At 34.1% G+C, this 14187-nt stretch overlaps 1 protein-coding gene across 1 annotated transcript in view; it reads left to right on the top strand.

The window, feature by feature from the left end:
- Positions 1-14187, top strand: part of LOC150096299 (pre-mRNA-splicing factor RBM22) — a 115474-nt gene that overhangs the window by 89885 nt on the left and 11402 nt on the right. The window contains exons 5-7 of the mRNA XM_090408935.1: positions 3047-3219; positions 6185-6385; positions 11565-11809. Of these exons, the coding sequence (XP_090265061.1) occupies positions 3047-3219; positions 6185-6385; positions 11565-11809 (619 nt within the window). The remainder of the gene's footprint in view (positions 1-3046; positions 3220-6184; positions 6386-11564; positions 11810-14187) is intronic.

Below are 14187 nucleotides of genomic sequence, written 5' to 3'. Positions count from 1 at the left end.
AACAAACATCAGAAACCAGAAATAAAATTTTATTCAGGCACTAGAGATGAGGAAAAGATGGAAATATGTTCAACATGAAGATAAACTTCTTGAATGAGTCAGTTTTTAGTGATGTGGGCAAATTACAAAATAAAGAATTGGATATTGAGACTTATTTTGTGATTGTGATCCATGGTAGATTCCCGAAGAGTAGTAGAACAAATTTTTGAGACATAAGCATGGGCTTGATATAAAGAAAAAAAAGCATAAGGAACAGAAAAACATTGAATACTTATTTAAATGTACCATTCAAACGAACTACCTCCATTTTTTAAAAACTATGGAGATAGTTTGTCAACAGCCATGTTCACTACCTGGGTCCCACTAATTTACTGGAGATCACCAGTATGGATTCTACCTTTTGTTGCTTAGCAAACCCTACTCACCTTTAGACATAAGACATAGAAAGGTTTGGAGATGCTTATGTGGTTTATCTCTTGACCAGACTGAATGGGTCTGGTGGAGGTCTCTTTAAAAAGCTACTCTCTTATTATATACCTTCTGCCCTTTATTATTCTCTAGTTTCCTCTGGTCATTCACTAAATGTCATAATAGATATTTTCTCTCAGTGCTGGGGATTTCTCTGATTTTGCCTCTCAATGAGACTCTCCATAGTTTTGCTGACAATACTCAGTTTTCTTTTTCTATATTTGATATTGCTTGCAGTACTTGAATTCCAGCTTAACAATCTGCCATAATCAGTCTTAAAAAGTGATCTCCTTACCATTCTCCAGGGTGCCATTAAACTTCACTGCCACCAGAACACACTCCTGTCTTCTTATATTTTTATATTTCATATGCTCATATATTCTTATATTCTTATTTCTCCTAAAAAAGCTTCTTAGGAGAAATAAGAATCTTGCTTCTCTTTTCCATACTTTTGATAATTTTCATATCTTTAGTCAACATCACATTTCTTTTTGGGGACTGACTTAAACATCCTGCCTTTTAACAATATATGAAACCTATATATGCACATAACCTTAGAATACTTTTCTCACATGGGGTTAGTGCACCAGAAATCCCTCCCAAGAATGCTTGATGCTGCTAGCCAGAAGAGGACAATCCAATTAATAGATGCTAGTTCGTTCATTCGTTCACACACACACTTTTCTTGACCATTCTTTTTTCCTCTGTTTTCCATAAATTGTAGAAATGGTTATGTACATGTAGCATATCAGTAAAAAAAAAAGAGCACTATGTGCTCTTTTTTCTTCTTTGAAATCAGTAAAGAGTATTATGTATTCTTTCTGGAACAGGTTGTCAGAATATAATAATTTTTTTAATAACTCTGAGTAGCTATTTTGGAGGAACTGGTGAAATAGTTGAAGTTCTTCTTTTCTTTTTATTTCATTATCCTTAATTATATTTAAGGCTCTTTTTTTTTTTTAACGTTGTATTGTTACCTAATTTTTTGTTGGGGGATGGTGAAGACCTTGCATGCAAGTAGTGGGTTAGTTTGCCATAGTTTTCTATGCATGTCTAAGAATGGTAATGTACTGTCTTTCCATTTCCAATATGAACATGATTTGTGGATGGTGATTGTTCAGAAACTGTACAAGATCTTTGAAGTCTTTCTGGGTGTGCTCCCAGATGATAAATGCATTATTAAATTAATATATCTCTGCCAAACAAGTTTTAGGATAGTCTATGCTATGAGATTCTTTAAGTTTTACAAGTTTTGTACTACAGGTGGATACAAACCACCAGATTGGAACTGCTCTCATTGGAACATAAAGCATATAATCCACATAATGTTTTTTTGGTAATATATGGAACACCATAAGCTATGTGCTTTTCAAAAACATTTCAGAGGTAGATAAAGGTTGCAAATACAAGCCATGCAAGAAATTTAAACATTTATACAATGTTGGGGGGAAAAAATTCTTCTTATAAATAAAGCTGTAATAAATTTTTCAAACTATAAACTTATGAAGTGGAATCTTCAATTTTTAGCAAAAACTTTGGTTACACCATTACCCAACAACACAATTCAAAAGTTGATATAATGAAGCACTGAAAAGCCCATAGTTTCTCACTAAAATTGCTTCTTTTTTTTTTTTTTTTTGACTCCTCCATAATTTGGTAAACATCGATAAACATTTGGCAGAAACCAATCACGCGACCTCTAATACAGCTGAATTCACCAAAAAACAACTATAATCAAGACACCTGAAAGTGCCAAAAATACATAAACTGATGTCCCACTCCATCCCACCCATACTATATAGCAGATCTCCAACATATGTTCTTTTCAAACACTAATCTAAACTTCTCAAGACTCACATTGTACGTTCAGATTCCTTCTTGAAGAACTCATCTCATTTTGTAGAGAAATTTATAGATAGAAGTTACCCCATTAGATATATTGGCTGGTTTAGATGTGATTTCATTATTTACAAACATTTCAGTTGAAGAATCAGTAGATATCCTTGTAGACCTATTTCCATCTGCCATCGCATAACTTGTCAATCACTGCCTTCCATGTTTTCCTTCTTCACCTGGAAAGGAAGATTTTACAAAAATGTGATTTAGTGATTGGCTGACCTCTATCACCTCCCATCACAAATTTATATATGGCAAAATTTGAAGAAGCTCCAACACCAACAATGCTATAACCACATGTCTGTGGAGATATGTTGATGTTAATCATCTGGAAGCACACCCAGAAAGACCTCAAAAATGGAGATACAATCCTTTAGAAGGGACATCATAAGCACATTACTACTCCTGACAATAAGAGTGATTACTGTTAAATTCTACTGTTTTTAGCAAGGACAAAGTAAGTCATCAGACATACTTTTCCCAGCTTCCAGATATCTAGATAAATTTTTCATTGTCAACAAAATTGAAGATATAGCTTTGTTGCACAAAGCATTGTAGCACATTCATCTAAATAGCATAATTTAATTAGGTTGATCTCAAGAATACATGATTAACTGTTGATTGATTTTCTTTTTAAGATTAGAAGTTAAAAAGATATATTATACTTGTTTACCATTTTTAGGTTCAGAATTCTGACAGTAATCATCCATATGGAGCTTTAGGTAAATCACAAGCACCCAGTGATTTATTAATGAAGCTGGCACGCACGACTCCTTACTACAAGCGTAATAGACCACACATATGCAGTTTTTGGGTTAAAGGTGAATGTAAACGTGGAGAAGAGTGTCCATATAGGTAGGTTTTAGGGGTCTGACACTGAATAATTAATAAATATATATGAAAAATAATTGCTAATTATACACTGTGTTGATATAAATATTGGGGGTGTTTCTGCTTTAGAGGGAAACTTGTATATTCATGTAGTCACAATGGGGGTGCTTATAAGGCAAGTAGATCAAAATAGATGTTTTCTCGAAATCAACTACATACACTCATTGGCACATGGAAAAGAACTCAGATTTCTGAAGAAATGCTATGATAGAGTGCCTTATCAGAGGCCTATCTCTTCATGCTGGTAAAAGCCTGCTTAATTCAAACTGCAGACAACATTATCAGTTGAAAGAAATGTGGAAATGAAAGCTAATGCCAGAGATCAGAAGTTATGCTTGGAAAGGTGGTATAGAAATCTTGGCATTCCAATGAGGAGGTAGCATCATGGAAGATAGCTTGAACATATGACGTAAACATCAACTACTATTCAACAAGGCAGACTATATGAATAGGAGTGATGACTCATGCTACACCTTTTTTCCAATTGGATGGATGAATGAGAGTGTGGAAAACTTGGGAATGAATGCCTTTGCCTGAGTGCATCTTCCCATCTGTAAAGTTTGGTAGTGGTGCTTTAATTGTCTGTATTTTTTTCTTCTGGTATGGACTCATCCAAAGTTAAAGCACTTAATAGGATAATGTACAGAACAGATTCACATCTCATCCAACATGGGGCCAGTTATCAGTTGCTTTATGGGAGCATGCATGGTTGACATAATGCTATTTTTTAAATAATGGTTTCACACATGTAAAGGAAACTGGAATTTATTAAATACTCCTATATATTTTGCTCAATGTAACATGATCATCATCATTCATGGAGAAAGCAGAAAAATTGGCTACAACATTTGAAATATGAACACAAGAACAAGTCATACAACTGTGCATACTTTCACGTGTCTCAGTCGCAGCTGTGTGAGCAGGAGGAAACACTATTAATTTCGATGGAAACAGATAGTTATGTAGTTAAAATAAAATTAATTGCAGTTACTTCCGAAAACTTATAGATAGGAATACAGTCTGTTCAATTAAGATAAGGGCAGTTGCAGTGGCATAGGGCTTCACACGATTCAAGAAATAGACAATTAGATTTAAACCTATTGTAGTGCAGCAGTGTTTTGTGATTCCTGTGAACTCTGTGTCAATGGTATGAGAAGCAAGGCCTGAACCTTTTGATTCTAGAAATCTTATATAATCTTTGTTCTTGAATTCTAATCTCAGCAGAATGGCTAGTCTGTCCAAAGTAGCAAAAGTTAACCGGAATAGTCAATTATAGAAAGAAAGAAGATAACTTCTTCGGGCTTGTTTAAAAGTAGTGATGTGTGGATTATATTTTCAGAGAATCCTTGCTGTTTGTTTAGAAATCCCTTTAAGGTAGAGTATGTAGATCCTTTTAACATCAGAATGCAATCTAGCAGAAGTATGATAATTATTGATTATTTTCTGCATCGTGGTTTTGTTATATCCATTAAGTGCTAGTGAGTTTTATTTTATTTAATTCTTCTAACAGAAGAGATTCAGAAGAATAAATTATGTGTGCTTAATGTGATAATCTGTCTTTTGTGAAGCTTCTGACCGTAAATGATGGCTTCCTGTAAATGGAAAATTCAAGTAATTTTTTGTAATTAACATACAGTTCGCTTCAGTAACATTTTTATATTAAAAATGAATGTTTTCCACTATGGTTAAAGAAATCATCATAGTTGTAAATGAGTATAGCTTGATTACTGATTTACAACTTGAGAAATTAACAATTGCAGTCATCCCTTGAATTACATCCTGACGAAGATATGTCCGTGATCTCATAAGGGAATAAATAACATTTTCGGTTATATTTTCGAACAAGACACAAGCGAGCGTAAGGTAAAGCATGCACAGTGGCAACAGGTCCTTCAGCATCAACCTCCCTCGGCAGTCGGCACATGTCTTCAGCAGCTCCTCTGTTGATTTTGTGTATTTATCGTTAAATATTTCATTATGTTTTTGTGCAACATGGCCCCTACATGCACAATCAAAAAAACCTAGTGAAGAATCGCAGAAAAAAGAGGCGAGCAATTGACCTTGAAATTAGGTTGCAAGTTATAAAGCAACATGAAGCTGGTAAGCCCGTCTGTGTGATTGCACATGACTTCGGATGGTCTCATTCTACGGTGACGACTATTTTGAAAAATAAGGATAAAATTGTAGAGGCTGTAAAAAGATCTGCTTTCATTAAATCGATGATAAGGACGAAGCAACGACAAGGTCCTATCGGTTATATGGAAAAGTTACTTGCATCATGGATAGAGGACTTGAACCAAAAGCACATACCTCTTAGCACTGTGACCATAACCGCTAAGGCACTAAGTCTCTTCAGCATGTTGAAGGAGAAAGCAGAATCTGATTATTACTACGAATTCAACACTTCTTCCGGTCGATTCATGAGATTCAAGCAGCATTTTGCGCTGCATTGAAAATGTATGGGAATCTGCAAGTGCTGAGAACGCTGCCAAGGAGTTTGTGGAAAATTTGGGTAAAATTATTACGGAGGAAAATTATTTGTCACGGCAAATATTTAATATGGATGAGGAAGATCTGGGTGATTATTCTCCTGTTTTATAGTGGCAGTAGCACACAGTACAGTTTTATAATTATTTATTTATACATATACATAAATATTTATACAGATTTAAAAATTAAAATGACAGTATACTTATTACAGTTAAGTCTCTAACCCTTATAACTCTGTTAATTTAATGTATCAACTTATGTCTGACTCGATTTACATCTTGCCGGATGGAACGGAACCTGGACATAAGTTAAGGGATGACTGTATAGTCAAATCACTTTTTTATGTATTTTATTTCTTCTTGGTTGCTTGTGTATTATGTTATACTTTGAAACACTCCAATAGAAACAAGCAACTTAATTTCTTTTTCTATTATTATAGACATGAAAAGCCTACAGATCCGGACGATCCTCTTGCTGATCAGAATATTAAGGATCGCTATTATGGCATTAGTGATCCAGTAGCAGATAAATTGCTACGCAGAGCTGCAGCAATGCCTAAACTGGATCCTCCTGAGGATAGGTCTATTACAACTCTGTATGTTGGTAATCTTGGAGACAGAATTACAGACAAAGAACTTCAGTAAGTTTGTTTTCTTGTTTTAAGTTATGAATTTAAGTTATTCTCTATGTTATTTCAAATTATGGTAAGGATTCTCTATAGAGTCAAAAGAATAATCATGGATGGCGCACACCATCCACACAATGCCTATTATAACTCTCCTTGAATGCATTCATTGACAAATACTCACGACACTCTGGCAACCGATTTCACCACTCTCCTAGCAAAAAATCTGGTTTTGATGCCTTCACTAAACACATTCTTAATCGATTTCCAGGGATAACTTGTTGTTTTTCCATTTCTATCCAAGTACAGAAGAGTTCCTTTGCATCAATTCTATGAAACCCTTTTTGTAACTTTACTATTTTTCTGCCTCTCAGCCAACTTCTGCAACCCACAAACCTTCAATCTCTCTTAGTAGGGAGCATACCATAAACCACTCACCATCTTAGTCACTTATCTCTGGATTCTCTCCACCACTTTCTCCCCCAAAAACTCAGGTGACTATTACAGTATGCATATAACCAAGTAATCCTGTGAGCTGCTATGGCCACTTTTGCAATCTGTTCTCTGAACTTCATCTTCCTATCCTCCATCATTCTCTGTCCCTAGCTTTAGCAATTTCCTGAAGTACTTAATATTAAACTGGCACACATTATTTATCTTGTGCCTAAATACTGTCAGCCTAATTAAGTTATTCTGTAAGCTCTATCTCACTTTATTAAGCTATCCAATTTGCATCATCAGCAAACAACTGAATATTTCCATTCAGATCATTTCTTATATCATTAATGTACAAATTAAATCGCAGCAGGCCAAGCACAGTCTGGCATCGCATCACTAATCACCTGGATTTTGCTCTTTGGAATACTATTCTTTGTATGCAACCACATTTATTCCAGTTTATGTAACAGAATTGCCATGTGTTACCCATTAAACAATTTTTTTTTTTCTTTTCAAAATGCAGCAGTATGATGCTGTAACTATTCCCTTCATTTAATTTTCAGTATGAGCCACAATGAAGAACAGTAGTTTATTCAACAAGTATCCTATGCTCTGTGGCATGTGGCATATACTTCATAAGGAATAAGATATTTCAATTTGGGGGGGACCAACTTATATAAACAGATTTCTTCTTAAAGCATAAATTACCATCTATAACATCATTTCCCAACCGGTGGTATGTGTACCCCTGGGGGGGATACGTGCTGGGCCGTTCAGGGGTACACGAAAAATAATCAGTAATGGTGGAAAAAACGTTTTGCATTTTGTTACTTTACTTAATTATGGAACAATAAATGTCAGTATACACAGCTATTTTAAAAACAAGGGGTAATTTATAGAAATGGGTTTGAAAGGGGTACACAAGTTTAAAAAAAAAAAAAGGTTGGGAACCTCTGATCTATAGAATTCTCATTAAACTGATTGTAAACATCATGCTGAGATTTCAGACATGTGACTCATTGTTCAGATGCACTGTAACTTCTTTAACACATTAGCAATTTTATCTATAACGTTTTTTATGTAAGGTAAAGAAACTAGATGAAAGAATTAACATTTCTATATATGACAGTTTATGTTTTAGAAATCATCTGTTAATATAATTTTTTTCAAACTAAAATATTTTATTATTGTTGAAGTATGATATAGAGCAGTGTATCCCTTTAAAAATTTTAATAACACCAGTGTATTCCTCTCAGACAAAGGCATTTTGGGAGACATTATAATAATAGTTTATTGAAAAATGAATAATTATAAAAGCATTTATTTTTTAACATTTTTTAAAAATTAATAAGAACATTCTTAGTTATATGAATCAATATACAGTAGAAGCAAAAATTATGAAATTTAAGTTTTTAATAATAAAAAAAAGATTAATGAGAATGAAATTGTTTCTACTAGGAAGAAATTAGTTTGGTGAAATATGGTTCTATATTTGTTATTTTTAGCCATCGATGGGGCTTCAAGTCAAGTTTTGACTGCATGATCCAAACTGTTTGAATTTACACTCTTAATGCAAACATTTCGAACCACTTGGCTGGAATGTACCTTAATGGAGATCAGCTCATGCATGCCAAGACTTTTTTTAAAAGCTTCCTTTGTATTTTTTTAGTTATTGAAAAATTAATTATAGAAATCTGCACTTATCTCTGACAATACAGCCATAGAAATATACAACTTGAAAAGAAAGTAATAATAAGAAAAAAAATGCCATGGACCCCTCAAAGATCTTTCTCATAACCCTTGGGGCACATATACCACACTTTAGGAAACACTGCCTTAGAGCATAGGAAACTTGTTGAAGAAACAATTTATACTCAGTGTTGGAAGTTTTTTTTCCCCTTTAGACTATGATAAATTTAGTTTAATCCTTTATCCAAGTGTAAGCAAACAAAGTTTGCACCTGAAGTATCTTCAGGACTGAGGCAACTTGTGGTAAAGGTGGACTAAGATCTCATCACTTGTCTTATTATCTCATCACTTGTCTTATTATCTCCCATAATGCAAAGCACATCTCCTTGCGAACATTTATAATGCTATGCATTAAGGGAAGGGCCACTACCCAGACCGGTTTCGATATAATATGGGAGATACTAAAACAAGTGATGAGAGGTTAGTCCACCTTTACCACGAGTTGCCTCAGTCCTGAAGATACTTCAGGCACAAACTTTGTTTGCTTACACTTGGATAAAGGATTAAACTAAATTTATTATAGTCTAAAGGAAAAAAAAAACTTCCAACATCTTTCTCTAAATCCAGAGTAATTTAATAATAAGGTGAGACACCTTTTGGCAACTGGTATAGGTAAATATGACTTCTCCATTACTTCCGCCTTAGTATCACTACCTCTGGGTCTGGCTCCCACTGACAAGACCTCAATAAAGGCCAAAACCAATCTGGATAGTGGCCCTTTCCTCAATGCATAGCATTATACATGTCTGCAAGGAGATGTGCTTTGCATTATGGGAGATACTAAGACAAGTGATGAGAGCTTAGTCCACCTTTACCTCGAGTTGTCTCATTCCTGAAGACACCTCAGGCACAAATTTTGTTTGCTTACACTTGGATAAAGGATTAAATTAAATTTACTATACTCAGTGTTTTCTTATTTTGTTTCCCACCAGAAATAATATATTGGACAATTTCAACCACAGAGGGTTATGGTTTGTTCAACTATTCTCTTTATCTGCCTCAACTTCCATTTTATTATTAAAAGTGAGTAAATTCAGGCTTGACTTGACCTTCACAAATCTATGCTATCCCTGGTGGAGTATCATATTCTTATCCACCTATTGCTGAATTTTATCTTTGATCAACTAACACCTCTAACACCAAATACTGATCAGTGTATAATTTGTTATTATTTTGGGAATCATCTGTTATTATAATTTTTTTTTTTTTTTTTTTTTTTTTTTTTTTTTTTTTTTTTTTTCAAATTAAAATATTTTATTATTGTTGAAGGATGTCATAGAGCAGTACATCCCAAACTTTAATTTCATAATTTTTGTTTCTACTGTATATTGATTCATATTACTAAAAATGTATTTATTAATAGTTTATTAAACTATTATTATAGTTTATTGAATACTCTAATACTATAATTTCTTGGAGCTTCCTTTGTGCAAATGACCTGTTTTCCCCTCCTTCCCACTTTCTTGGGATTTTACCAATTCGAGACAAATTATAAACAGCTTACTTGGAGTTTCAGCAGTACTGTATCATGTAGTTCTCTATGAAAATTGCTGGCAATTTTCATAGAGAACTACAGCAAAATCCAAGCATAAGCAAACAAAGCTTGCATGTGAAGTAACTGCACAATTGGGCAAGTCATATCTACTTGTTGCTTACAGTTGGATAAAGGATTAAACAAGAATATAATTTCATGGCATCTTTAATTTATAGTATAATCAAGTGGGAAAACCTCAATATCTATCTCTAATCCAGAGTATTTTAGTAATAAGTTGTGACACCTTTAGGCTACTTGTATATAGAAATATGACTATTGCATTATCTCAATAAAGGTCAAAACTGGTTTGGGTAGTAGCCCTTCCCATAATGCATAGCATTATGGGATACTAAGGCAAGTGGCATGAAGTTATTAGCCTATGTACAAGTTGCCCAGTCGTTGAGTTATTTCACACACAAACTTTGCTTATACTTGGATAAAGGATTAAACCAAGAATATAATTTCTTGGCTCTTTAATTTATATTTATTTAAAAGAATTTGTTTAAAAAAAACTGAACTAATTTAGAAGATGAGGTGCTTTCAATTATATAACTGTGTATTTTGGAACTGACCACTTTTTCTGCATAGGAAAGAGACTGAAAGCTATTGTTATTTTATAGGGCACAGAAATTAGAGAACTCACTGATCAGTAAAATATCAAATGTTATTACAAATTTTTTTTAAATATAATTAAATGAATAATATAAATAGAAACTATTTTCTAAAATATTTCTTGTTTTTCATATAATATTATTTCAGTTTTCTGGTGAAGAATTGTGTGGACATAACCAGAATCACATGCTTTGACTTCTCACTGCTGACTAAATCACATTTGTAACATGTTGGCCATTCTCTGTTACTTCTCTCTCTCATTCAAACTACATCAAAGTCCATAACTATTCCATATCTTAGGAATCTTTAAATATCAATCCCACACACATAAGATATTGCAAAACCTACAGCACTAGTGCTGTGTGTATGCAAGGATTTTATGTGTGTGTGTGGGATTGATATTAAAAAGATACCAAAGATAGGGAATAGTTATGGACTTTGATATAGGGAGAAGGTAGCCTATTGATATTTTCTTGAAAAGCTTGAGGTTGTAATTGTTTAGAACACTACACAATCTCCTATCCTTCCTGGGCAGATGGATGTCCATTCTCTGGAACAGCCTTCATCATGGAAGGTTGTTCCAGAGATGTTTTGTGAACTTAGCAGAAAGCAGTGATGGATGCCAGTTCATGCTTGGTGAGCTCATTCTTATTAAAGAATTAGAATAAGAATATACATTCTTATCTGTTATAATTTACTTGTTATTTGCAGCTTAGTTTATATGTAAAATCCCTAATAGCCATTATAATTGAAGTTTCTTTGATCTTAATAAAAATATATTTTAGATACTGTTTAATTTTATTCATATTTACTGCTTTTTAATATAATTTACAAGTGCATATTTTTATTTCCTCTCCTCAGGGATCATTTTTATCAGTATGGTGAAATAAGATGTATCACATTACTAGCAAAACAGCAATGTGCTTTTATTCAATTTACAACCCGAACTGCTGCAGAATTAGCTGCAGAAAAGTCATTTAATAAGTTAATTCTCTGTGGCCGACGCTTAACCATTAAATGGGGCCGCTCACAAGCAAAAACTCCAGTGCTGTCAACTAAAGAGGGTGAAGGAAAGAAACTGGAACCTGTTCCTGGTTTACCAGGAGGTAAGGATGACTTCTTATGTTCATGTTTATAAACAGCTTATCATACTGTAGCATAATATACAGGGTGTCCCAAAATTCACACAAGAAGTAATTTCGATAGAAAACACAGGTTTTTAATTAAAAATTATAATTTCTTATTGATTCATAAAGTATACAGTATACGGTTATGCATGGAATAGTATATTGGGTAAATGGCCTCCACGGCTTTGCTGGCACATATGCATTCTTTTGTCAAAATTTTCCATGACCGTTTTGCATAAATGTGGCTGAATTTCGTTGATACAGCGCTCAGTTTCCTCCTTCAAGGCGTGGGTGGTTGTGGGCTTGCTGGCATAAACCTTAGACTTCAAAAAAGTCCAACGCCGTTAAGTCACATGATCTGGGAAATTACACGACCAGGAAATGACTCGTGCAGTAATTGAATTGTTTCTCGGGCTGTATGGCATGTGGCACCGTCTCTTGTTGAAACCACATATTGTCCACATCCATATCTTGCAATATAGGCACAAAAAACTGGATGCTCATGTCGCGATAACGAGCACCATTAACTGTTATTGCCTTACCAGCCGCATTTTCAAAGAAGAATGGACCGATGATACCTCCAGCCCAAAATCCGCACCAAACAGTGACACATTGTGGATGCATTTGTTTCTCAACAACCACTTGTGGATTTTCTGAACCCCAAATGCGATAATTTTGTCGATTAACGAAGCCATCAAGATGAAAATGAACCTCATCGCTGAAGATGAGTTTTCGAAAAATAAGCATCCACTTGTTGTTGTTCCATAATCCATTCAATGAACTCTCTTCGCTGTGTGTGGTCAGTAGGCTTCAGTTCTTGAGGCAATTGAACTTTGTAAGTATAAAGATGCAAATCTTTCGTGAGAATACGCTGTAGAGAGCTTCTCAAAATGCCCAATTCAAGACCATGGTGCCGAATTGATAGTTCCTGGACTCTCAGCAACACTCTCACGAACTGCCTCGATGTTTTCTGTTGAACGACTTGTTGAAGGATGGCCAGAGTGTATAAGATCACTAATTGATCCAGTTTCCTTGAATTTTTTAATTAATCTTTTCACAGTTGATGAATTAAATCACTATTCCGACCATATTTTATACGAAAATTGCAAACTGTAGCTGCCAAACCTTCATTATTTTTAAAATATCGCTCAACAATGAAAATGCGTTGTTCTTTCGTGTAGTGCTCCATTTTTAATAACCCTGAACTGTCAGCTGTCACGCTGTTTTTTTTTTCTCGATGGCAACACTTTACCGCATAAATGGCGCTAAATTTAAATCTTGCATGAATTTTGGGACACCCTGTATTTTAAAAAAACAAAAAGTGTCAACTTCCACCCAGGAAAATCTGAAAATTTCTAAGTATGCCAGTACCAAATGTTAGATATATGCAGGCCTCCAACTATTTATAAGCACTATTTACTTAAAACCTTAAAATATATTTTGTTAAACAAAATAAGTTATTCTCAACAGGCAGACAAAAATGAATTGCAGTTGAGCACTTCAAAACCTAGTGAAAAACCCAGTGGCCTGTCAATTAACTTGCCATCTTTGAAAACCTGATTGCTGCTTATTGTAGGACATTAATTCCTATCTGCATTGACTGCTGTGTAGATTGCATGTGTTCTGGCTAATTTGCCTGTTTTTTTAGAATGAATATCAGACCAGCTAACTCATCTTCACCTGTAAAGTCCTGATAATCTTTGATGCAGAGGTAAATGTGAACATGGTAGAAAGATATTTAATTAACTATAATTTATTATATAAATATTTCAATTCAAGTTTCTTAAACCATCATCATTATAACAAAATAAAATTTGAGAAATTCAAATAATAACAACGTAGGTGTATAGAGAATGGTATCTTTGTATTGCAGTGTTTTTTTTTTTTTGTAGTTGCAAAAGAGCCAGATAAATACAATACTAGTAGAATCTGAAATAGGTGTTTATAAGCATGCTATTTGTATCCTTAAGAAATCAAATCAAATGCTGGCCAGGTTGGCTGAGTGGTTAGTAGATTTGCTGTTCAACTAACAGGCTGCAGGTTTGAATCCTGCAGTGGGCTTGGATATTTGTGATTGTCTTTAGGTTGAAAGATGAACTTCATGCCTTGTGTGAGACCACCAGTCCACTTATTGGAGGCCTGAAGGGACTTAAAAAAATTCCATGTTTGGTCTCAAGAAGGGTTTCCAGACTTATGTAAAAAATTAAAAAAAAAAAAGTGAAATCAGTAAAATAAAAAAATCCTCATTCACTCACAGTCCAAACGTACTTTAGGTTTACAAATAAACCTTTCATGGGTGGGAATCATAAAAAAAAACTTTGTTGTCCTCTACTAAGTATAGAGTACAGCCTTTGCTA

Source organism: Typopeltis vanoorti, chromosome 19, assembly GCF_054136105.1.
Source record: "Typopeltis vanoorti isolate ZY-2024b chromosome 19, IOZ_Tvanoo_1.0, whole genome shotgun sequence".
Classification (NCBI taxonomy): domain Eukaryota; kingdom Metazoa; phylum Arthropoda; class Arachnida; order Uropygi; family Thelyphonidae; genus Typopeltis; species Typopeltis vanoorti.
Note: the sequence above shows the minus strand (reverse complement) of the source record. Positions and strands in the feature narration are given on the sequence as shown.